The sequence below is a fragment of the Coenobita brevimanus genome, chromosome 94, assembly GCF_032717465.1.
Source record: "Coenobita brevimanus isolate Jiangsu-jjx chromosome 94, ASM3271746v2, whole genome shotgun sequence".
Classification (NCBI taxonomy): Eukaryota; Metazoa; Arthropoda; class Malacostraca; order Decapoda; family Coenobitidae; genus Coenobita; species Coenobita brevimanus.
Genome location: NC_137047.1, coordinates 22,464,023 through 22,491,573, shown reverse-complemented (window position 1 = coordinate 22,491,573; position 27,551 = coordinate 22,464,023). Strand labels below are relative to the sequence as shown.

At 50.0% G+C, this 27,551-nt stretch overlaps 1 protein-coding gene across 2 annotated transcripts in view; it reads left to right on the top strand.

The window, feature by feature from the left end:
• The first annotated feature begins 22,778 nt into the window (after positions 1–22,778).
• The window catches only part of LOC145412919 (phosphatidylinositol transfer protein alpha isoform-like), an 86,031-nt gene continuing 81,258 nt past the window's right edge, over positions 22,779–27,551 (top strand). For both annotated transcript variants that reach the window (XM_080282721.1, XM_080282722.1), the window contains exon 1: positions 22,779–22,824. In XM_080282721.1, the coding sequence (XP_080138847.1) occupies positions 22,808–22,824 (17 nt within the window). In that variant the 5' untranslated portion in view covers positions 22,779–22,807. The remainder of the gene's footprint in view (positions 22,825–27,551) is intronic.

Here is a 27,551-nt window from a genome sequence, read left to right as displayed (position 1 = left end):
ACTGGACAAGAGCTTGGTTGACTAGTGTAGAATTTTGCAGATGTCTGTGAATGTCATGCCTTGAGAGTAAATGTAGAAAAGAGTAGAGAGATGGTTATTGAGAGAGAAGGTGTCTTCCAGAGTGATGTTACAATGAATGGAGAGACTGGAATTGGTGAGAGTTGAAGTACTTGGGTACAGTGAGAGAAAAGAGTGGAAAATGTGCAAAAGATGTGGAAAATAGAGTGACACAAGGAGAGAAAGTAGCTGTTGCTATGAAGGCCTTGATAAGAAACAGAGGCTTGAGTGTTGCAGCTGCACAAGGCTTACATGAAGGAGTGTTAGTGCCAGCTTTAACATATGGGTGTGAGACTATTGTGTAGCATGAAAATGAAAAGTCAAGAGTAAAAGAACAGTGGAGATGGGACTGAAGAGGATGTATATGGAGTACAGAGAGTGGATAGGATACGGAATAATGTGATTCATGAAAGATGCGGAGTGAGGAAGTCTGTTAACACCAGAATCGAAGAGAGTGTACTGAGATGGTATGGTTCTATGGAGAGAATGGATGACATTAGAGCGGTAAAAATGTATGTATGGGTGAATTTGAAGGAGGGAGGAGGCAAAGTAGGCCAAGAAGAAGAAAATGGAGAGATATGGTGAATGAGTGTGTGAGGAAGAAAGGTATGGAAGTCGGTGAGGTTAAGGGACTGACGAGATCGAGCTGGCTGGATGAACTTTGTCCAGAGAAGCGCATGACCAGGGATTTGGCACCCCTTTTTAACGTGACAACGTTCAGATTGACTCTATTGAATAAGTATATCTGAAATTACAGTACGTGGTGAAAACTATTTGGCCTGCCAAATGGAGTCAGGATTCCATGGGTTTGAATGATGTGTGAATGGAAGCGTGGCCCATTGAATTGGGTAAACTTTGGCTGTCTGGACAATGCTACTCCTCACCCATTCCTAGGGTGGGAAAGGAGTTCCTGATAATGAATCATTATTATTTAATAATAGACAGCTTTCACATTCTGCCATTAAAGTAGTGTGTATAAGCTGGAAAGACTCATGTTTAAAGAGATACAGTACAGTACTGTACAGTATATCAAATATATTATTGCCTTAACAAGTCTCTAGGGCAATAACAACTGCAGAACTAGTAGAGTATGTTATGTATTTTGAGTAATCTTGACAGCCAGTTCTGGGAGATACTTATATGGCTGGTGGGAAGATGGTTAAGATGGTTCATAAGACCCTCCCACTCAGGTTTGTACAGTATCCTTGTCAACATAGGAGGCTTTCAAGCACCTCTTCCCTATCTGTTTATTGCACCATATGGCCTGTCAGTATTCTTTTGTATGTTATGCAAACTTTCAGTATTCAAAAGACATTGATAAAATACAACAGAATTCAGTATTTGGATGTAATGTGCAATATAAACCACTAAGGAAGAGATGCTTGATGCCTTCCCAAGCTCAAAAGAATATAGCCTTTAGGATGCACCCATCTTGGTCTTGTAGGAGGAGGTACAGCAAAGTAAAAATTATAAGGATTATAAACTAAAGGTGATTTATAATTGTTGAAGTGAAAACATTACTGTGAAGGCAGTGTGTTTTTATTGAGACAAGAGGCATGGCCAGACCTCTATATTACTTTAAATTTTTATAAACATGGCTGTAGTCAAAAAAGTATATGCATCCTTATGTGAATTGTTTCCTTGTATTCTCTCAGGTATATTAAAAGTTGCATGATGGTCCAGTTTTGACATGCACTCACTCATTTGGTTCCTATGCCTTCAGTTCTTTATGTTTGCCATTAATGCAAAGCCACATACTTCATTGATAATGAGGAACATTCCATGCAAAAATAAAGTAAACTTTAGGTAATTTATTACTCTTATACTGTCAAGACTATACTGTATTTACATTTGTTTTGCATATGTTTTCAATTATTTTCATATTCACATTATTTTCCTGCTGTAGTCAAATAATGCACTATGTACAAGTGTAAATGTTTAAATAAAAAATTATAGAGTAATTGATGTGTAGAAGTTGCTACCTTGTGCTAAGCCACAGTCTATCATTTTAACTAGCGTGACATTTATTTGATGGTTTCAGCAGAAGGTGTTGCAGGTTGGGGTGCATTACTCTACTAGGACAATTCAGGCATTCAGCTGCTTTTGCCCCTCCCAGGAAGATATGAAAGAGGTTGACAAGGTGGACTGATGAAGTAGGCTTCTGGGCAATCTGACTGACTGGTAGGGCCATCTTATCTGACAGTTGTCCCATGTGTAAAGTTGATCATTAGTCAAGTCAGGATAATCCTTATCAGTCTTTTCAGCCCTCATGTTTTGAACTGTTCAGTAAATTGATCAATTTTTTGTGTTGGTGTCCACATCAACATGTGGGCATAAGAACTTGGTATGATGCGGATGTGACATCAAGAGAGGGACTGTTGAGGAATGTGTGTTGGTTACTGAAATACGAGATGTACCAAGGGGAGACCACATAGGGGCACAAGGAGAGAACGAGCAAGACAAACTTACGTCCCCAACCACCACGCGCCCCTCTTCCCCTCAATGGAATCTACGAGAGGTAAGTCGCCCGGCCACATTACCCTCTACCTGGACCAGCACTCACCAAAATCGGGGCAGCATCTATGTACCGGCAGACTCCCCCAACGACTCCACAACGACGCCCGCCGTACTCGTTAAGGAAAGGATGCCCACTGTGCTCGTTGGGGAAAGGACGCCCACCATGCTTCTTTAATCTACAGCCACCAGCAGGACCGTAACAACACCCACCATGCTTGTTGGGGAGGGAACACCCACTGTGTTTCCCTCACCTGCAGCTCCCACCCAGAGCAGGACCATGGTGATACCCACCGTGCTCCTCTCGCCTGCAATCACAGGGCTTAGCAGAACCATGGCAGTGCCCACCTTGCCCACCGGGGAGGCCTCGCCCACCATGCGGACCTCATCTACTGAACCCTCATCACCTACGGAGGGTCACGACCCTTGTTCACCTCACTCCTCCAGAGGCCGAACGGGACGCCCCTCTCACTCTCCCCGCACCACAGGGGTCAGTGCAGAGCAGGCTCCTCAGTAGAGTCACTGCTGGAAGACGTCTGGAGTGGCCCTATAGTGAGCCTGGGGGTACACTCACTACAACCAGCTCCCCTAAGTCACCAGTCACTGTCAGACTCCCGAAGGAGGAGAGACCGCAGGCAACCCCTCTTGGACTCCTGATGAAGGCGAGACGACGGACTCCAGTCACAGAGGGACACCCCCAGAACTCCCTGGCCGAAACCTCCCTAGACAAGCTGGTGAACCGTCCTCCATCAAGGGGCAGGCGCAAGGCAGCGTGCCTACTCGACCTGTTCAGCCCCAGCCCCGATGGCCAACACACCGACGGAGGCCCCTCCGGTGAAAGACCTCCCTCTGCTCCACCCAGCAGCGCTCATCTGATGATCCAGAGTACAATAGTGGTCCCGCATCCCTTCAGAGACCACCCACCTGATGAGACACCTCCCACTCCTGGGCATCACCTGCAGTTTTCTTATTAGCCCTCTATTCCCAGACTCAGATTCTTAAACTTCCTATAGTGTGTATAATCTATCACATTGTATTGTGTCAAGTCACTCTTCTGTGTGAGTAATATACATGTAAGACTGGTTAGCCTGTGTTTTCAAGCCCTGTTCCTTTGGTTGCTTGCTCTGGACCCGGTCTTGGAAAGAACCCAATATCAGACCCACATACTCAGAGAGCAAGAAGTTGATCTCTGAGCGTGTGGCATAACAGTCACATATAAGGTCTGTTCAGAAAGTATCAGACCTTAGGCTCCAAAACAATAAATAACTATCCTGTTGAGCTAGGACACTAATCCCCCTGAAAGTAGGCCCTTACTAATTTGACACACGTAGCCGAGCGTTCTTTCCACTGCCTCAAACATTTTTCAAAGTCGGTTTTTGGTATCTCCTGTAGGTGCTCCATCACATTCGTCATGTGTCTATTCTTGGATGAATGTTGCTCAAGACATGTTAGAGTGTGCAAATTGCGATCCAGACTTTCTGAACACTTTCATCACTGGAGATGAAATGGGTGTACAGGTACAACCCAGAAACCAAAGCACAGTCGTCCTAGTGGGAGCATGTAGGCCCCCCCCCAAAAAAAAAAAAAATTAAATGCACTTCCAGGACTTTTTTTTTTTTTCCACTACTGTGGTGTGTATCAGCAATAGGCACCAGAAGGTCAGACTGTCAACAAACATTACTACCTCAACATTATCCGACATCTTTATGATGCAGTTTGGTGGAAGAGAACTGAAATACCAGCACCAAGGGGAGACCACTGGGAGGCATCGAAAGGGCCTGAGCAAGACAGGCATAAGTCCCCCACCACCATGCGCCCCTCTTCCCCTCAATGGAGCCTGTGGGAGGTACACCACCCTGCTGCACTACTCTCTACCCAGACCAGCACTCGCCAGGATCAGGGTGGGACTTGTTTAACCACAGTCTCAAGTAGGACTGCGACGACGCCCACTGTGCTCACTGGGGAAAGGACATCCACCGTACTCCTTTTGCCTACTACCCCCTGTAGGACAAAGACAACGCCCACCATGCTCGTCGGGGAAGAAACGTTCACCGTACTTCCCTCACCTACAGTCCCAAGCAAGACCGCAACGATGCCCACCATGCTCGTCGGGGAGGGAATGTCCACCGTACTTCCCTCACCTGCAGCCTTTGTTGGGAGCAGGACCACGGTGATGCCCCCCTTGCTTGCTGGGGAGAGGACAACCACGGTACTTCTGTTACCTGTAGTCCCAGGACAAAGCAGACCCGCGGCTGCACCCACCGTGCTCGTCGGGGAGGGAACGTTCACCATACTTCCCTCATCTCCAGCCCCCACAGGGAGCAGGACTGCAGCAATGCTCACCGTGCTTGCCGGTGAGAGGACGGCCACTGTACTCTTCTCACCTGCAGTCCCAGGGTCTATTGGAACCGCAGTGGCGCCCACTGTGCCCGCCAGGGAAGGAATGTACACCATATTTCCCTCGTCTGCTACCCTTGCGAAATCCACCAAAGGCAACGCCCCTTGCTTGCCTCACTCCTCCAGAGGCCGAGTGGGATGCTCCTCTCGCTCTCCCTACACTCCAAAGGGTGGAGCTAGCTCCTTAGTGGAATTGCAGCTGGAGAGGGTCTGGAACGGCCCCATTGTGAACCTGGGATATGGTCACTGCAGCCGTTGCTGCCGGACTTTCGGAGGAAGAGATGCCCCAGGCAGCCCCTGATCGTCTCTCGATCAAAGCAAAGTCACAGCCCCCAGTCACCAAGGGACGTGCCCAGAACTTCTGGCCGAGACCTTCCCAGACCAGCCTGCGATCCGTCCTCCACCAAGGGTAGGCGCAAGGCAGCGTGCCTACTCGTCCTGTTCAGCCCCAGTCCCAAGTGCCGACACACACACCAATGCTCCTCCAGGGAAAGGCCTCCCTCTAGACTGCTCTGCAGCCCACACTGGATGATCCGGCCTATGACAGTGGTCCCGCACCCCTTCAGAAAGCACACACCTGATGGAACCCCTCCCACACCTGGGTGACACCTACAGTTACCCTGTCATTGTAGTCACAACTCTTATCCTTGTGAACATCATAGTGTGTATAATCTGCCCATTTGTATTGTGCCCAGTACTTTATGTTTGTATGGTAATATACGTGTAAGATTGGTTGGCCTGTGTTTTGAGCCCAATCCCTCTGATTGCATGCTCTATACCTAGCCTTGAAAAGAACCCCAGATCAGTTCCTCGTACTCAGGGAGCAAGAGGTTGAGCCTTGAGTTCTTAGCATAACACTGGTGGCTAGCGATGGTTATAGATCCGGTCAGAAGAGAGCAACTAGGAACGAAAGGGAAAATCTTAACAAAATGGCAGCCAAACCACACTTACTATTGCCGAAATTCGATCCTGAACAGTGCGACATTGACACGTACATGTGCATGATTAAATCACTATTAGACATCAGATTCGAGCACGACAAGGAGGAGATAGTAGTAACTCTGCCTGACTTGGGAAAAGCAGTTTCAAACCGCCACGAAGATTGTCCCTGAGCTGACATGGGCGCAGTTCACACAGATTGTGACTCAAGCAGTCACTCCATCACTAGGGAAAGTTGTTGCTTTATCCCAGCTCGGTGCCCTCACCTACGACGGCAACCTGGACAACACGCTAAACCAGGCCAGGCGACTCATCACCACCGCTTACCCGGAGGCCGACGCAGCCACCCGGGAACAACACATCTTCAACACCCTGTTGAGGATCTCCCCAGTGCCATAAGAGAACACTTTACAATCTATGACCCAACAGGAGACCCTGACAAGGATGTCCAGCTTGTCAGGCACCTTCTCGCCGCTCGCATTACCCCACAACACATTGGCATGGTAAGCAGAGTCCCGACTTACAAGGCACCAAACCACAGACACCCACACAGTTCCTCCAATGCTGCCCTCTATGCCCAGGGCACTCCCCATCAAGAGACACCCCACCCCTAAGGAGAATACCAACCTCATCTCCTTAAATCCATGGGAATTCTCCACCTGTAGTCACTGGTGCTCTATTCTCGACATACATGAACAGCTGAAAGCTGCCCAGCACAGACCAACTGCCCAAGGACGTCGCAAAGTCTGCTCCGTAGAAGACAAGTGTACCGAGGACAATGCACCATTCGCTGACTACACCGATCCTGGGGAAGTAGAGCTTGATGAAGAAGACACCCCACAACAGCTGGATTTTTAGGGCCGCCCCCACACCTTCCCACGGTGACAGGGGCCACCTCACAAAAATATCTTCCCCCCCAGTCTACGACAAGATGAGACAACGGGGTGAAAGTGAGGCTACTGGTCGACACGGGAGTGGCCAGATCCTGCCTCTACCATCATTTTTACTCCCACCATGCCTCAACTTTCAGCCTGCTTCTCCCCACTTCAGCTCATCTCGTAGATGCAGGGGATGGCCCCCTGCCTATACGTGGGGAAACCCTTGCCTTGTGTGCTGACACTCATTAGAAAGTATCAGCCCAGCACAAATTCATCATCTTCGACTCAACCTGCCGTGCTTACGATGGCTACCTAGGGCTGGACCTCGTTCAGAAATTACACACCAAGATCGACAGTCACAAGCGATGCCTCCATTTCCAGAAGTCTCCAGATCCCTCTCCCAGCCTTACTTCATGTGCACACCCACACATTCTCCCTCTTCCCGCTTTCCCCCCCGCCATGTCCTCTACCTTACCGTCTATTATCCCTACCCTTCCCGCTCCTCCACACACCACTTTCCCCGTCACCATCACCGCTTCTCTTACTATTCCCCCCCGGCATGAGGCCTGGCTCCACCTGAACAGCCCCACTGGAATCTCCATCCTTTTCTTTCTGAACCTGCCTTCTGGAACCATCTCCTCCTGTCTACTATCTCCCCCCTTCCTCCCCCCCCCACCTTGTGGCGGTACGCATCGCCAGCATCACCACCCCTCTCACACTCCCCAAAGGATTAGTGGTCGGTGAAATGGAAGAAACTGAACCATGCGCACCCCCACCTCCTCCCCTGCCACCCTTTCCCCCCCTACCCGAACACCTCTTACCACAGCAGGCCGACAGCCTCCGATGTCTCCTGCTGGACCTCCAAGACCTTGTCTTGTCAGGACCAGCAGACATCTCAAACGAAAAATCCTAAGCAACAGGCTGAGGAAGACCAGCAGGTCCAGAAAATGCTCGATGCCGGCATTATATCCCCATTCACCAGCCCTTGGTTCTCTCCAGTTGTCTTAGATAAAAAGAAAGACGGCACCATGCGCTTTTGTGTGAATTACTGATGACTGAATGACGTGATAACAAAGGATGCCACCTCCCTACCCAGGATAGACAACCCCCTCGACTCCCTGTACGGAGCGTCCTGATTTTCCACCTTGGATCCCCAATCAGGATAATGGCAAGTCCCTGTACACCCAGAGAACAGGGGGAAAACAGCTTTCTGGACCAGCATCAGGAAGCATTATGAATTCAACGTCCTCCCCTTTGGAATCTGAAATGCCTCCGCTACAATTGCCTGGCTGATGGAGTCAGTTCTCAGTGGACACACCTGGGAAATCTTCCTGGCATACCTTGATGACATCATCTTCAGCCGGACATGTGCCGACCACCTCCAGCATCTTCAACAAGTCTTCATCCAAATCTGACAGGCATGGCTTAAGCTCAGGCCGTTGAAATGCATCCTGGCTGAATGGTCCGTCTGCTTCTTAGGACACGTCATATCCAAGGAAGGCATAGCACCCAACCCTGACAAACTGCATGCTATCGCAGACCTCCCCCCTACAACAAGATGTCCACGAAGTTCACTCCTTTACTGGGCTCACGTCCTACTACCGGCGCTTCGTGAAATGTTTCGCCAACATCATGAAACCCCTCCACAACATGACGAAAAAGGGCAAACCTTTCACCTGGAAAGACGATTGCATTACAGCTTTTTACAGCCTCAAGACCAAGCTCATCACTGCCCTAATCATTTCATTCCCTGACAACGCCCTGCCCTTTTGCCTGTACACCAACGTATCCCTAGTTGAGACCTGCGCCATCCTTGCCCAAGTCCAAGAGGGACGGGACCACATCATTGCCTGCACAAGTCGTACTCTCATCCAGGCAGACAAAAACTATGCCACCACCAAACGAGAATGCCTAGGCATCATCTGGGCCCTGGACCACTTCCGAGTCTATCTATCGGGCACCCACATCACCATAATAAAAGACCACCCGTCCTTGCAGTGGCTATGCCAGTTCCAGAACCACAACACCCAGTTAATCAGGTGGAGAGAAACTCTCGAAGAATTCAACTTTGATATCGCATATCAGCCTGGCAAATTACAAACAAATGTTGACACCTTATCCCGGCTACCCATCAACACCATCATTGCCGCCACCAGCCTCCTACAACAATGGCAAAACAAAGATTGCCCCAACTGGATCCCACCCCAAGTATTCTCCGAACTCCACTGACACAGTGACCACCTGTTCACTCATACCGGTCATGTAGTTCTCAGCCCAGACCCTGCCCTTGACATGATGACTCACTTACACTCGGACAATGGCATACATCTTGGGACCAAGAAACTACTGCAGATATTTAACAATATATATTGGACACCTGGCCCCTCCAGCTTGGCCAAACAAGTCATTCAGGCCTGCCGGGCTTGTGCACTAGGCAATGATGTCACACGGACGCCCAACCCTTCAGGAAACATCAGTGACCATAAGCTATGGCAACTTTTGTCTGTGGACGTAGTCGGCCCCCTACCACCTAAAGCCGGCTACAAATACATCATAACCTTTGTAGACATGTATTCAAAATTCCTGATTGCCTGCCCGGCCCAAGAACACGCTGTTGCCGTGGCCGACGCCCTCATCCGCCATGTTTTCCCCTACTTTGGTATCCCCCAAGCCCTTCACTCTCAGACAACTCCCCAGAGTTTACCAGCAAGATACGGAAGGAGCTCACCACCATCTTCTGGTACAAGCTTTCCCACTCCTCTCCGTACTGGCCACAGGGGACTGGGATATGCGAGAGATGTCACTGGACCCTCCTCAACCAGGTACGGGGCAGGATAGAAGAACGCAAAACAGGGACTGGCCAGCCCACGTAAAAATTGTGCAGTGGGGAATAAACACCTGTCTCTGAGAAGATGGCGTTACCCATCATGAACGAATCTTTGGAGAAATCCCACTTCTACTGCTCCGACACCACCTGCAACCCCCTTCCACGTCCCCCGCGTCCGACCCCCCTCACCACATCAGGAGCTGACTGTATCACCCACAAAATCACCAGGACCTTCAACCTGACATCACCCCCGCCAATCCCTACAAGCTGGTTGACTCAGTTATGGTGGCCCAATTACCAGTCCCTAACAAACTATCACCTCGATTCATGGGACCACATACAGTCATTGATGTTCCCAACCCCTACCAAGTAACCATCCAGTACCACAACACCCCATGCACCTACCGCAATCGCCACGTGCGTCTCTTCCCCACCCGCCACCTCACAACCACACCACACTCACTTCTCCATCCAGCATGCTGCACCACCACCCGCCTCCACCGACCACACAACTGACTCATACGCCTGCTATCTCACCCTATCACACTCCTCACCCTCACTCACTCCTCCCACCACAATCATGTCCCCCACCATACCATCCACCAACTCCACACCCTCCCCACAGACCCCCCGCGACCTCACCTCCCACCTCAACAACCACCGCTGCACCGCCACCACTGGACACAAAGGTCCTACCATCCAACTGGGGAACCCCCCACCCACCGCCGGCCACCTCACCACATGATCAATGCTCCACGTTGCCTACACCTGCTCTAACCCCCCGACCCCTAGGACCGGCCGCCTCACACCTACACACTCCTCACCCTCACCCAGTCCTCATTCCATACCCACGTCCTACACAAGACCCCACACCAACTCCCCATTCTCGACCACCACCACACTGACACCACCTAACACAAAAACTCCAACACCCAAACCAAGAACCCCCCACCCCCACCTGGCTGTCTCACCATGTGGCCCAAGCTACTTACCATCTACACCCATCCTCACCATCACCACTACCAGTTCCGGCCATCTCTCTCGCCCAGCAGCAAGGTATGCACCCACACCCCTAACACTTCCAACACCACCCAGAGCATTCACCTGCAGCTCCCCCACACTGAACACTTCCCCCATAATCCTAAAAATAATGTACATCAGGCAAGATGGAAAATTCCAGTGCCCAGGCCCACCAGGGTGATTAAGGCATGTCCCCCGTGACCTTATAAAACCCAGGTCGACTCACCCGTCTCCAGCATTCAGTCCAGAGTCACCGGCCAATTACCAACCTCTGTGCCTCCAGAAATGAAGATCAAATGCGTTCTCTGGACCCCTGCCCAGGGAAACAAACAATGCCTCCGAGGGACACCACAACTTCTGTGTCTCATGCGAAGAACTACACAGACCTTCACCCTCAAGATAATATACCACCCACACCAGGAGCCAAGTCTACCCATGCAGCACTGGACCTCACTCGTCCACCACCTCACACCAACCCACAGACTGCTACCTCCGACGTCTACCGAATCCAGTCACAGGGATGTGACTTTTCCAGCCACGACAGTGGTGAAATACCAACACCAAGAGTAGGCCACAGGGAGTCGTGGAAAGGGTCCGAGCAAGACGGGCATACGTCCCCTGCCACCATGCACCCCTCTTCCCCTCAATGGAGCCCGCGGGAGGTATGCCACCCCGCCGCACTACTCATTACCCAGACCAGCACTCGCCAGGATTGGGGTAGGACTTGTGTAACCACAGTCCCAAGTAGGACCGCGATGATTCCCCATGCTCGTCGGGGAGGGACGTCCACCGTACTTCCCTCACCTACAGTCCCAAGCAGGACCGCAATGACGCCCACCATGCTCGTCGGGAAGGGAATGTCCACCGTACTTCCCTCACATGCAGCCCCTGCTAGGAGCTGCGGCAATGCCCCCCATGCTTGCTGGTGAGAGGACGGCCTAGGGTCTAGTGGTCTAGTGGAACCACAGCGGTGCCCACTGTGCCCACCAGGGAGGGAACGTCTACCATACTTCTCTCGTCTGCTACCCCTGTGATGCCCACCGAGGGCAATGCACCTTGTTTGCCTCATTCCTCCAGAGGCCGTGTGGGATGCCCCTCTCGCTCTCCCCACACCCCAAGGGGTGGAGCTAGCTCCCTAGTGGAGTCGCAGCTGGAGAGGGTCTGGAGCAGCTCCATAGTGAGTCTGGGGATACACTTACTGCAACCAGCACCCCTACGTCACCCGTTGCTGCCGGACTCTCAGAGGAAGAGATGCTTCGGGCAGCCCCTGACGGCCTCCCGACCAAGGCAAGGCCGCAGCCCCCAGTCACTGAGGGATGCCCCCAGGACTCCTGGCCGAGACCTTCCCAGACCAGCCGGCGAGCCGTCCTCCACCAAGGGTAGGCACAGGGCAGCGCACCTACTAGCCCTGTTCAGCCCCAGTCCCGAGAGCCGACACACTCACCGAGACCCCTCCAGGGAAAGGCCTCCCTCTACGCCGTCCTGCAGCACACACCAGACGATTCTGCCTATGACAGTGGTCCCGCGCCCCTTCAGAGAGTGCACGCCTGACGGGACCCCTCCCACACCCAGGCTACACCTACAGCTACCCTGTCATCTGTAGTCACAACTCTTATCCTTGTGTCCATCATAGTGTGTATAATCTGCTCATTTGTATTGTGCTCAGTACTGTATGTTTGTATGGCAATATACGTGTAAGATTGGGTCCCTGTATTTTGAGCCCTGTTCCTCTGGTTGCATGCTCTAGATCCGGTCTTGAAAAGAACCCCAGATCAGTTCCTCGTACTCAGGGAGCAAGAGCTTGAGCCTTGAGTACGTAACACAAGAACCTTTGGAAAGCAGCAAGTTGGAAGCTGCACCATAACAACGCCCCTGCCCAATCTTCTCAACTGGCTTAGAAATTTTTGGCCAAGCACAACATCCCGCAGGTCCGGCAGGCTCTCTACTCACCATACATGGCTCCGTGTGACTTTTGGTTATTCCCCAAGCTCAAAACTCTGCTGAAGGGTTCCCGATTTGAAACGAGAGAAGAGATCATGACAAAAGTGACGAATCACCTGCGGGAGATATTGAATACCGACTTTGAAAAATATTTCAGGTAGTGGAAAGATCGTCGGGTTACGTGTGTCAAGTTAGAAGAGGCCTACTTTGATGGGGATTAGTTTCCTAGCTCAACAGGTTAACTATTTTTTTAGTCTAAGGTGGGATACCTTCTGAACAGACCTTGTAGAGCGAATGGGATGAAAACTGAGAAACTTGAGATATAAATAAAGGATCAAAATTTAGATATGAAGAATTCATAGAGAAGCACATAACATGGGTCTTACTTTTTTCTTTTTTTTTAAGGGCCTGATATAGGTGTACCTGAAGCATCTCTATAATCATCCATCTTTTTGACCCTTTTTCCTACATACATATGGAATAAGGCAGGCTTCAGATACAAGGGGAGAGAAAGTATGAAGGTGGGAGACCTATGACCAGTAGGCTATATCCAGTGCAGTGAGTCGCACAGTATATGTTACTAAGTCCCCAGAATCCTGACTCCATAAGCAAGCCTGTTTTCCTTTATACAGTATACTGTACTGTATGTGTGTGTGTGTGTGTATATATATATATATATATATATATATATATATATATATATATATATATATATATATATATATATATATATATTCATAATCCAATCCTATGTTGCCCCATGAGGAGCGTAGGAGCCTGGTGCTTGGCAAGTTGGTCCTGACATTTAAGATGAGAGTGACCAGCCTTACTCATCCGTGGGTGGCTTTACGTGAGCAGCAAACCCCAACCACCCCTTAGATATAAAGTTACACAAGCTCAGTCCGATTGGAGCGCCTTAATTACCCACTAAACCGCCAGGCGCCATGATCATATATATATATATGTCCATCCATCATCCAATCCTACATTGCCCCATGAGGAGCGTAGGAGCCCGGGGCAAGGCAGTTGGTCTCGACATTTAAGATGAGAGTGACCAGCCTCACTCATCCCTGAGTGGCATTACATGAGCAACCAACCCCAACCACCCCTTGGATATAAACCTTCACTGGCTCAATCCGACTGGAGCGCAATAAATACCCACTAAACCACTAGGTGCCAAAATTTGGCTATATGGTTACCACCCAGCGTGGTAAATGGTTTCCTGGTGTACAGGAAACCATTTGGCTTGTCACTCAGTGTAGAGTCACCCACAGGCAGAAGGAAACGGAAAGAATGAAGCAAATAAAGACGGCAGAGGGAGTGTAAAGTCACCCATAGGCAGAGGGACAAGGAAAGAAAGAAGGAAAGACAGAAGAAGATGGAAGGAGAGAAGGATGGAAGAGAGGAAAGGGAAGACACCCGAGAGCAGCACTACATCGAGTGAGTGGATGGTGAGCGCCCCCACCTACCACAATATATATATATATATATATATATATATATATATATATATATATATATGAAATACCAACCCCAACGGGAGACCACGGAAGGGATGAAGTAACACACATCCCATGGAGGAACCACAGACAGGGTGTCGCAACACCAACCCCAAGGGAAGACCACAGGGAGGTGCATAGGGTGCGCAAAGGGCCCAGTCCAGACGGGCCTATGTCCCCCACTACCTTGCGCCCCTCTTCCCCTCAACGGAGCCAGACTGAAGAACGCCGCCCTGGCAGACTACTCTCCAGCCTGGCCAGCACTCACCAGGATCGGGATGGGACTTGTATTCATACAGTCCCAGGTAGCACCGCGACGATGGCCACCGTCCGAGTCGGGGAGAAGTTGGCCACCACTCTTCTCAGCTACTACCCCCTGCAGGACCACGGTGAATGGCCACCATCCACTCTGGGGAAGGGTCGGACACCATACTCCCTTCACCTGCAGCCCCCGCTGGGAACAGCACTGCGATGATGGCCACGGTCCGCACCAGGGAGAGATCAGCCACCGTATGTCTCTCAGCTGTGACCTCTGAGAAGGACAGAACTGCAGTGACAGCAACCATCTGTGCCAGGGAAGGATTGGTCACCGTCCGTCCTTCGTCTGCCATCTCCACAGGGAGCTGAACTGTGGTGACGACCACCGTCCACGCCAGGGAAGGGTTGGCCACTGTATGCCCTACACCTGCTGTCCCAGGGGTTACTGGAACCGCGGCGGTGGCCATGGTCCATGCTCGGAAGGGATCAGCCACCGTACGTCCCTCGTCTGCTACCACTATGATGTCCCTCACGGAGGATGATCCTTGCTTGCCTCACCCATCCAGAGGCCAAGCGGGAAACCCTTCTCTCTCTCTCTCCCCACGGAGGCAGTTCCCTGGTGGAGTTGCAGCTGGAGGAAATCTGGCAAAGTCCCATGGTGAGTCTGGGGATCCATGCCCTGCAGCCAGTGCCCTGACGATGCCCCTCGTTGTCAGACTCCTGAAGGAAAGGATGCTCCAGGCAGCCCCTGACAGCGGCTCAACCAGGGAGAAACCGCAGCCCTCAGTCACCTAAGGGCACCCCCAGGACTCAGGGGCGTGACCTCCCCAGCCCCATCAGCAAGCAGTCCTCCTCCAGGAGCGGGCACAAACAAGCGCACCTGCTTGCTCTGTTCGGCCCCAGTCCCGAGGGCCAACCTCCTCACCAAGGCCCCACTAGGGAAGGGCCTCCATCCACGCCACCCAGCAGCCCACTTCGGACGACCCGGCACCTGGCAGCAGTCCCGTACCTCCTGCAGGAGGGCACACCTGACGAGACCCCTCCCACACCTGGACGACACCTGTGACAAGCCCAAGTCCCCAGCAGCGCAAACCAGAGTCCTTCTGTCTTATTGTGCATTTAACCTGTACAGAGTGTTGTGTTCATATCGTATTAAGTACTGTGTTGACTCTAAGGCAATATACATGTAAGGTTGGTTGACCCAAGTTTTTATCCCCTGTTCCTCTAGTTGCAAGCTCTAGACCCGGTCTTGAATGGAACCCCAGATCAGTCGCTCATGTCCAGAGGACAAAAAATTGACCTTTGAACATGTAGTATAACACTGGTGGCTAGCGTTGGTTCTTGATCCAGTCAGAGAACAACAAGGAACATAAGGGAAAGTTTAGCAAAATGGCGGGTAAATCACACGTGCAGTTGCCAAAGTTCAACCCCAAACAATATGATATTGACACATACCTGTCCATGGTTAAGCCACTGCTAGACATAGGATTCGACCACGACAGGGAGAAGATAGTAGTTACCCTGCCTCACCTGGGGAAAGCAGTGTCAAGCATTGCCACAAATCATCCTGGAACTGACATGGGCACAATTCACCCAAACTGTGGATCCAGGCAGTTACGCCATCCCTGGGGAAAGTCGTAGCCTCGTCACAGCTCGACACCCTCATCTACAACGGCAACCTGGATGACACACTCATCCAGGCCAGGCGACTCGTCACCACCACTTACCCAGAGACCGACGTGGGCACCCGGGAACAACATATATTCAATACACTGTTGAGGATCCTCCCCAGCACCATAAGGAAACATTTCACGATATATGACCCAACAGGAGACCTCAACAAAGACGTCCAGCTAGTTAGATGCCTTCTAGCCGCCCGCTCCACCCCACAGCACATCGGCACAGTCAGTAAATTTTCCACATAGAGGACGATGCCACACCACAAACCACAGACACCCCACACCCATGCAAGCCCCTCAGTGACACTCACCATACCCAGGGCACACCCTACCAAAAGACGCCCCACCCCCAAGGAAAATACTAATGTCATCTCCATCAACCTGCGGGAATTCTCTACCTGCAGCCACAGATGCCCTGACCACGACATCCATTAGCAGCTAAAAGCTGCCCGGCACAGGACAACCACCCAAGGGCACTGAAAAGTCTCCTCCCTAGATGATGAGAACGCCGAGGATGACACCCCATCCATTGACTATGACGACCCCAGGGAAGTGGAGCCCGAAGAGGAAGGCACCCCACAGCAGCTGGATTTTTAGGACCTCCCCCGCACCTACCCACGGTGGTGGGGACCATCTCCCAAAAATATCGACCCCCAGTGTATGACAAGATGAGACTGAATGGGGTAAAAGCAAGGCTACTGATCGACACGGGAGTGGCCAGATCCTGCCTCTACAGCCACTTCTACTACTGCCACATCTTGACTGTCGGCCTGCTTCTCCCCACCTCAGTTCACCTTGTACATGCGGGGGATGGCCCCCTGCCAATGCATGGGGAAACCTGGGCCCTGCATGCCGATACCCACCAGCAAGTATCTACCCAACACAAGTTCATCATTTTTTACTTGACCTGCCGTGCCTACGACAGCTACTTGGGGCTAGGCCTTCTGCAGAAGTTACATACCAGCATTGGCTGTCACAAGCAATGTCTCCATTTCCAGAAGCCTCCAGCCCCCTCCTCCCAGCCACTCTGCACATGTACACCCTCATCTCCCGCCTCACCATTCCCTCCCACTATGTCCTCCACCCTGCCCCCTACCCCCCCAACCCATGCTCCTCCATACCACACCTTCCCTGCAATCATCGCCTCCGCCCTTACCATACCCCCTCAGCATGAGGCCTGGCTACACCTGAACAGCCCACCAAAACCTCTGTCCTGTTCTCCTCTAGCCTACCACCTGGAACTGTCTCCTTCTGCCTACTGTCCCCCACCTTCCTTCCCCCTCACCCCAGGGCAGTACGTGTCACCAACATCACCATCCCCCTCACCCTCCCCAGAGGATTAGTGGTCGGAGAAATGGAGGACGCTGAGCCTTGTGCACCCCCCCTCCTCCCCTGCCACCCTACTCCCCCTACCCGAACACTTCTCGCCTCACCAGGCTGACAGCCTCTGACACCTCCTCCTGGAGTTTCAAGACCTCTTTGCATCAGGACCAGCAGACATCGGTCACACCACGTACCTAACACACGAAATCCTCACCACAGGACCACCTATTCACGAACCATCTCGAGGGAAAAACCCCAAACAATGGGCTGAGGAAGACCAGCAGGTCCAGGAAATGCTTGATGCCGGCGTCATATCTCCATTCACCAGCCCTTGGTCCTCTCCAGTCGTCCTGGTTAAAAAGAAAGATGGCACCATGTGCTTCTGTGTGGATTATCGACGATTGAACGACGTGACCACAAAGGACGCCACCCCCCTACCCAGCATAGACAACTCCCTTAACTCCCGATACGGAGCATCCTGGTTCTCCACTTTGGACCTACAATTAGGATACTGGCAAGTCCCTGTACACCCAGGGGACAGAGGAAAAACAGCCTTCTTGACCAGTAATGGGAAACAATATTAATTCAACGTCCTCCCCTATGGACTCTGCAACGCCTCCTCTACGTTTTTCCGACTAATGGTTTGCCAACATCACAAAGCCCCTCCACGACATGACTAAAAAGGGCGAGTCTTTCATCTGGATTGACGATCGTATCACAGCATTCCACACCCTGAAAACAATCACCGCTCCGATTGTCGCATTCCCCGACTACACCCTGTCCTTCCGCCTATACATCGATGTATCCCTAGTGGCAATCGGCGCCATCCTCGCCCAGGTCCAAGTAGGGCAAGAGCACATAATTGCCTGTGCCAGCCGCACCTTCAACCAAGCTGAGAAAAACTACGCCGCCACCAAACGAGAATGCCTGGGCATCATATGGGCATTGGAGCACTTCCGAGTCTACCTCTCAGGAACACATTTCACCATCATAACCAACCACCAGTCTCTGCAATGGCTATGCCAGTCCCACACCCACAATGCCCAGCTGATCAGGTGGAGAGAAACCCTCGAGGAATTCATTTTCAAGATCTCCTATTTGACCTGGCAAGTTACACACCAATGCCATTGCCTTGTCCCGACAGCCAATCAACTCCATCAGCACCACCTCCAGCCTCCTACACCAGTGGCAGAACAAGGATCGCCCCCATTGGATGCTGCCCCAGGTATTCTCTAAGCTCCACCAGCATGGCGATCACCTGTTCACCCAGTTTGGACAAATAGTGCTCGACCCTGACACCACCCTCGGTGTAGTGACTCACCTACACTCGGATAACGGCATTCATCTTGGCGCCAAGAAGTTACTGCAGGTATTTAACCAAACAAGTTATCCAGGCCTGCCGGGCCTGAGCGCTAGGTAAGGACATCACCCAAACACCTGGCCCATCAGGGAACATCACCGCCCACAGACCATGGCAACTGTTGTCCGTGGATGTAATCGGCCCCCTACCACCTAAGGCCAGCTACAAGTACATCATTACCTTTGTGGAGACTTACTCAAAATTTCCTGTCACCTGCCCGGCCAAAGAACACCACACCGTGGCCATGGCTGATGCTCGTCCACCACGTCTTCCCCTACTTTGGCATCCCCCAAGCCCTTCACTCAGTTAACGCCCCGAAATTTACCAGCAAGATGTGGAAAGAACTTGTCACCATCTTTGGCTACCAAATCTCCCACTCCTCTCCCTACTGGCCCCATGGAAACGGAATATGCAAGAGAAGCCATCGCACTCTTCTCAAGCAGGTGCAGAATCGAACAGAAGAAACAAAAAGCAGGGACTGGCCGGTGCACGTGAAATTTGTACAGTGGGGGATGAACACCTGCTCCTGAGAAGGCAGTATCACTCCCCACGAATGGGTATTTGGAGAAACCCCCCTCCTCCTACCCCTCTGACATCACCTCCAGTACCCCTCCACATCTCCCACGTGCGACCTCCTTCACCATCTCAAGAGCTGATTGCACCACTTGCAGAAACACCAGGACCTACAACCCGCCATCACCCCATCTAACCCCTACAAGCCAGGAGATTCGGTAGCAGTAGCACAGTTACCGATCGCAGACAAGATCTCACCACGGTTCGTAGGACCCTACACCATTATCAACATCCCCATCCCCTACCAAGTTACTCTCCCATATCATAACACCCAGTGCACCTACCATTACCGCCACATGTGACAATTCCGCCCCTCACCCGACACCTCACAACCACATCGCACTCACTCCCCCACCCACCAAGCCACTCCACCACCACCCACCACCCCCAATCACACATCTGACTCATACGCCTGCTACATCACGCCTTTCTCCTCCTCACCCTCACCCACTCCCCCTTCCACAATTGCATCCCTCACCCCACCCTCCACCTGCCCCACACCATCCCCATGAGACGCACCCCCGGCGACCTCACCTGACACATCACCTCCTACCACCACTGCTGGACACAAAGGCCCTGCCACCCAACAAGAAAACCCCCCACCCACCGCCGACCATCCCACCACGTTGCTGATGCTACATGCCACCCGCCACAACTACACCCACACAGTTTTCTTCCCCACACACCCCTAGCTCCACAACCACAACATACACCAGACCACACACCAGCTCCTCATCCCGCACCACCGCCACGACTTCACCTCCTAACGCCCGTACTCCACTACCCAAACAATCAACCACCCACCCACACCTGGCTGCCACACAACGTGGCCCCAGCTCCTCACCACCCACACCTGTCCTCACCACCTCCACAACCAGATCCAGCCGCCTCTCCCACCCACCAGCTGCAGTAGGTATGCAGCCACACCCTCACTCACACCCCTATCATCAAAACCACCCCCTCACTCCCCTACACCCAACAAATCCTCCACAGCACTAAGGATACACCAGGTACAATGGAAATTTCAAGTGACTCAACCCTCCAGGAAGAGGATTTCCACCTGCCCCCGGCAACCCCATAAAACCTAGGTCACCTCACCCGTCACCAGCATTTGGCTAGGAAACATCGGCCACTCACCACCGCCAGAAATGAAGATACACCGAGTGACCTGGACTCCTGCCCAGGGAAACACCAGCATATCCAAGGGACACCTCACCTCCTCCGCCTCCTCCTGAAGACCCCGCTGACCTCCACCCTCCGCATCACCTACACACCACACCAGGAGCCAAACCTACCCACCCACCAATGGACCGCCCTTCTTCGCCACCTCACATCGACCCAGCAGACCACCACCTCGGACGCCTACTACCTCCAGCCACGGTGATGTTACTTTTTCCCCCACGATGGTGTTGAAATACCCACCCCAACAGAAGACCATGGCAGGGGTGGCACAACACCCACCCCAAGGGGAGACCACAGAGAGGTGTATAGGGTGCATGAAGGGCCCAGTCCAGACGGGCCTGTCCCCCAGCACCTTGCACCTCTCTTCCCCTCAACGGAGCCAGACTGAAGAATGCCACCCTGGCAGACTACTCTCCAGCCGGGTTGGCACTTGCCAGGATTGGGACTTGTATTCATACAGTCCCAGGTTGCACCGCGATGACGGCCACCATCCGTGTCACGGAGAGGTTGGCCACCTTAAGCTTCTCAGCTAATACCCCCTGCAGAACTGCGGTGAATGGCCACTGTCCACTCTGGGGAAGGATCGGCCACCATATGCCCTTCACCTGCAGCCTTCACTGGGAACAGCACCACGGTGACGGCCACCGTCCGCACTGGGGAGAGATCTACCACCGTGCGTCTCTTGGCTGTGACCCCAGAGAGGGGCAGAACCACAGTGATGGCCACCGTCCACACCGGGGAAGGATCGGCTGCTGTCCGTCCTTAATCTGCTATCTCCACAGGGAGCAGGACCGCGGCGATGGCCACCGTCTGTGCCGGGGAAGGGTCGGCCACCATACGCCCTTCACCTGCTGTCCCAGGGGTTAGTGGAACCATGGCGATGGCCACTGTCCGTGTTGGGGAGGGATTGACCACCATACGTCCCTCGTCTGCTACCCCTGTGACGCTCTTCACGGAAGACGTCCCTTGCTTAACTCACCTATCCAGAGGCTGAGCGGGACACCCTTCTCTCTCTCTCTCTCTCTCCCCCCACAGAGGAAGTTTCCTGGCAGAGTTGCAGCTGGAGGTGATCTCGGAAGGCCCCATGGTGAGTCTGGGGATCCGTGCCCTGCAGCCAGCACCCTAACGACACCTCTCACTGTTGGACGCCTGAAGGAAGGGACGCTGCAGGCACCCCCTGATGGCGGCTTGACCCGAGCGAGACCGCAGCCCTCGGTCACTAAGGGGCACCCCCAGGACTCCGGGGCGTGACCTTCTCACCCCCATCAGCAAGCAGTCCTCCTCCAGGAGCGGGCACAAGCAAGCGTGCCTGCTCGCTCTGTTCGGCCCCAGTCCCGAGGGTCAACCTTCCCACCGAGGCCCAACTAGGGAAGGGACTCCACCCATGCCACCCAGCAGCCTGCTCCGGACGACCCGGCCCCTGACAGTGGTACCGTGCCTCCTGCGGGAGGACACACCTGACGAGACCCCTCCCACACCTGGACGACACCTGTGACAAGCCCAAGTCCCCAGCAGCCCAAACCAGAGTCCTCCGGTCTTATTGTGCATTTAATCTGTACAGTGTATTGTGTTGATATTAAGTACTGGCTGACTCTAGGCAATATACTTGTAAGGTTAGCTGACCCGAGTTTCCATGCCCTGTTCCTCTACCGGTCTTGAATGGAACCCCAGATCAGTCGCTCGTGTCCAGAGGACAAGAAGTTGACCTCTGAACACGTAGCATAACAATCATCACTGTTATCTCGGACTCGGGGAGAAGTAGGAAGGGTCGTCGTTGCTGGTTAGGGATGTCTAGGCTGCCCCTCACAGGATGCGGCGTTGGACAATGGATAGACCTCCCCGTCGTTGTTGGCCCTAAAAATTAGACCCATAACCCTTCAAGTGTTCATAAGACGTTTTTTCTGACTAATGCCAAACTACTTTTACCCAAACGAGCTAAATCATAAATAACTGAAATGGCCAGTTAACCTTATGGGTAGAGTCACTGCCCCCGGGGGCAATGGTAGAGTGCAGTTACTATACAAAGCTGCTTCTAACTGAAAGCACTGAAGAGAAGCCTGTAGGTCTTTTATTTTAATATATTTCGAGAATCACAACCAAACGAATGAAAAACAAAAAAAAACTAGCCTTTGGTCGAAAGTGTTCGTCCTCAGTTTTTAGCCGAAGCCGAATGTGACAGGAAAACATTTGAGGTTTTAGGCGTCTTTGGTAAGACACACATTATCAAACATATGACGAAGCTTATATTTTTTCTTATATAATGACAATTTTTTTCATGCATAATAAGGTAGGTGGTGACATGGGGCCGTAGTGACGTAACAGTGTCACGGACGCCCCATGTCAGGACACACACGCGCAAAATGCTCGTCAAAGAATTGTAAGTTAACCGGCGCACAAGCCTTTTTAATGTTCAAGTAAGACTATATATAGGAAGAGTATGCTCTCCCTTCATATTTATGATGTTCTGCATGTTAGTGTTGTAGAGTAATGACAGGGAAAGGGGAGGAGAGAGAAGGAGGTGTTTCCGTTAGGCATTTGTTATCAGGCCAATGGAGTCCGATGTCCTGTCAAAATTTGGGCCAAGGACGCCAGCATTATGTAGATCAGTAGCGACACTGAACTTGCAGTCGAGAGAAAATAAAAGAAACTGTAAGACAAATTAGTATTGGAGGTAGTAAGGGTCTTAACACTTTTGCAATTGAGTGATTATTTTTAATCATTGATTATGTTTGTCCATCCATTCGATTGACTTCAACAGCATGGAAATGATTTTATTGCCCAGTTGACTGCTGAACATTATCTGGAGAAAGTTTGGAAATATAAATAGACCAGAGGTATACAGTTTGCGATACTGGGACATTGAATTTTTTTTTTTTATTATATGGTTGATATACTGCATTTTATTTTGTGTATTTATGTAGGTTTTATTTTTGTACAAAGTTTTACCTTGGTTTTGTTTGTAAGTTCAGCCAAAGATGATCTTTGCTAGATACCTCCAGTAGCCTACTGGTAGGCCCTAATGTGCTGAGCTCATTATTGTATATAAGATATTTTTTAATCGTTATTGGTTTATTTCATTGTTCAAGGCAACTGTGATCCAGGAATAAAAAAAAAAAAAAAAAAAAAAAAAAAATGGGGGCTTACGCCAGGTATCCCCAAAGAGCTTAGGCATTGCCCCTGGGTAGAGGACTCTGGATTGGAGTGTGTAGCATTTTATGACCAGATGCCCTTCCTGATGTCTACCAATGACCCTTGGGTGGATTCGATCCTCTGACCCTTCGGTCAGAGTGGAGCACTCTAACCCTGTGAGCCACAGCTGCTATTGTGAAGCAGCAGTTAATGTCCATTAATTCACTCAGCCCATGGCATCATCTGTTTATTTCCTTGCTGTCTCCAAATTATTTTATTCAGTATCGGAAATCCCTCTAGCTAGAAGGGGTTAATGAGTGCTGTATGTAACACCATTTATCAAAAAGTCTCTTGAAAGCTTAATAGATTAGTCAGGATATCACAAGAATACCATGGAATCTTCACACTGAAAGGCTTAAATTGACATTGCAGTACCAAGCATTGGTTTAGATCCTCCTTACCGAGTATGAAACAGTTTGATAATTTGGGTAATTATTTAGAGCAACACTGCCCATATGGATTAGGTTAGAATGGTAAGCTTAGGTTTGCTACACTATTATTTTTGGTCATCTTCTTGTATTGCACCTTTCTGCACACAGTACCGGTAGGTTTACAACAAACCCAAATGTAACTTAGAGGGACCATGTTGTGAAGAATTACTGTGCTTCTTTTTTTATTTCTAGATAGCCTTTGCTGAATGAATTATTGGTGTCCATGTTAACTCTTTTGCCAGTCATTGGATGCATCTTTAATTTACTCAGGCAACCACAAGACTATTTTGTACAGCTGAGGGTTATTCTAGTCACATCAAGGTTAGAATTGGTCTATGTTAACCATGGAGTGTTGGAATTTTCCTCATCTGCTGAAAATATCCAGGATTTAACCCCTTAATCTGATGATGCATTTTCCATTTCATTCTTGGCATCCTCGGACTATTTAAATCAGCTTAGGAACGACTTTTTGACCTGGATGGGGTTTGACCCTTTTGCTATTAGGTGGCTGGTTCTTTGAAAGTGGTGATAAGAAATAGGGAAGTGAGTGTGGAAGTAAAAAAATCACTGCATGAGAGTACGGTATTGTGATACCAACTCTAGCGTATGGAAGTACCGTAAAGCTTGGACCTTGTTGGAAGGACGCAAGTCAAGAGTGAGAGCAGTGGAAATGATTTGTTTGGGAGGAGCATGTGGAGTTACTTGGAGAGACAGACTGACAAATGAGGAAGAGAAGGAGCATTGTGGTGTGGATGTGGATGTGATAGAGAGCATTAGGAGAAATACAGTGGGGTGGTTTGGTCATGTGGAGAGGATGGAGAGCGAGAGACTAACAAGTAGAGTGTATGTGAGTGAGATGGAGGGGGTGGCCGAAGATGAGATGGAGGGATGGAATGGAGAGGTATTTGAGAGAGGGGGGTGTGAAATAGGGGAAGGGCAGTGAAGTGGCGGTGGACAGGTGACGTGTATGGCCACCTCTTAGGGGATTAAGGCTCCTGGCAGTAGGTACGTAAGGTAGGCTGAGGTGGCATTTTTAATCAAAATGATATTGTCTCATTAAATTACCCAAGGTCATTCAAAACAGCAACAGGTTAATCATGACAGTACCTGTTAGTTTTTCAGTTAGTTTTTTCATTCAAATTTGTTCCTTATATTTTTCCCTGATGACTAAGATCTGTTTTAATTAGCCATATAGTGTAGTTCTGATGGGCATGAAATTTGTGTCTCTTGGTATTTCTCAGTTACACCCAACGGAGAGACTGAAAATAATATGCTTGTCAGTTTATGCAGTTTTGAACACTTTCTCTTCCATAAGTTTTTTTTTTTTTTTTTTTTTTTATACTATTAAATTAGAGGTAGGTAAATGTCAAACTCCCAGCTGTCCTTTATTGCATCTGTTAAAATTAGATTTGGTTGTCAGGGCTGGTTAGGTTAGGTTAGGTCAGAGTAGCTCATTTTAATGTAGACATGGTGAGGGATAGAGATTTCCTCAAAGTTGGTTTTTTGCCAGGGATATGAAAGCTGTGCTTGAACAGAATAGACTAGAATTCACCAGAAAGATGTTTGCATTTGAAGAATGCCAGGCTAGGCTATTTATTATTTATTTGATGGTAGGTGGTGGCAACCTTCATCCAACCTTCATCCACTCATTTGATGTAGTGCTGCCTACTTCACCTTTGTCGTTCTTTTTCTGTGTCAGCCCTCCTCTCTTCCTAATGGTTTCATGTAAGCCAGAAAACCAGTTACAGTACAACACTGGGTGGTAACCATATAACCAACCCATATGTATTCCCTGCATGTCAGCCAGTGGGTTGGTGGAGAGTTTCTGCCCCTCCCTGTAAAACAACTAGCCCACTGTAACTCAAAGGCAAACGGCCACCTCTTAAGGGATGATGGCGTCTGACTATACATTATATAGATGGACCTTTATTGGTTGCATATATGATTATAATGATTAAGAAAGATCTACAGTAGGCTTGCAGTATTCCACTCTTTACTAATCATCATCTGCTTCACACCCATGCTTATTACTTTTGCTTTGACTTCACTCAGTACCTCGTGGTATTGTATGATATCATTTATAACGGCACCAGCCTGCTTTCATGCATCGGCCTTGGTCACCTAATGGTGGCTGTCCACACAGCTTGATCTCTGGCAGCATCTCTGCTCAAGCTCATATTCCTCTCTGACCTCATCCCAGGTTGTTTTTGGTCTGCCTATTTCAGTCCTACCTCTGATATTCACACTTTTGTGACTGCTTTGAGCCAGGGAGAGGGGTAGATTGTGAGCAGAAACTGTCGATTGTAAATGTACTTTATAATCAGTCACCACTGCAGGTATTGGCTTGTGTAGGTAGCTATTGAGAATACAGTACTGGCTATCCTGTAGTGACAGTATGTAGATGCTCGCTGAAAATTTCCAGTAACTGGTATAATACTGTTTTAAAGTTCATTGTAATTGTTGAGAATATCTCTGCTTTGAAGCTTGGTAGCACAGTGTGGTATAGTAAAAAGTCTGTAATTGATTGAGATATTATTAGGTAAACTGAAGTTTTTCAATCATGTAGAGTCACCATGACTGGAGGCTGGATACAGTAGCCGAGCCTCAGGCTTGTACATGCAGAAATGGTAATGTAGTACAGAATTGTATGTTGCGTTTTTATCGTACAATAAAAAATGCTGAATGCATACAGGTAAAGGAAATAGCTACAGTATTGATGGAACTCGCAAATCTCGCTGAATCATACGTGTTTGATGTTTTGGACTTGCTAAATCATCCTGTGTGAATAAAGTTGATCATCTTGCCAAATCATGACCTGTGAATGAAGTCAGCAATGAGTGTGGGTATGGGACTTTCCCTGAGCATTCATCATATCATGACTCAGGAATCTACCAGATGTAGAGTTGGTCATGCATATTGGAGAACTCTTAACCGTTTCAGTCCGATACATTTTTCCACTTTACTCCTGCTATTTAAAAAAAAAAATTTAGGTTAGACTACCGGTATTTTTTTTGCTGGAGGGATTAGATGTAGGCGTTATTAACCTGTTCACTACTAGAGGACCTGTTCATTACAAGAACTGAATATCATTTGGAGACAGCAGGAATAAATCAGTAAAAACACATCACTGGTTTGAAGAGATTAAGAATATTAGTTCCGTGAATTGAGATTTTTAGAGCAAGTTTATGTGTTTCATTATTGATCTTTGGTTTCATATTTCCTAATTATATTCATAAAGTAACTGCAAAATTTTACTCAGTTTTCTAGTCGTAGTACCTGTATTATGTACGGTGTCTGTCATATGTTTTACAGATAAAAAGTAAAGCACGACATTTTGACCCTGTGGTATACCCTGGATTAGGACTTAGGCCCTATGTATCCTTGAGGGAGTAAATCCAGACAGTCACAAAACTTATACGGCATTGTACAGTACAATGCTGTATAATGTGTAGTAATTTTAAGATACTGGTATGGTATTAACTAG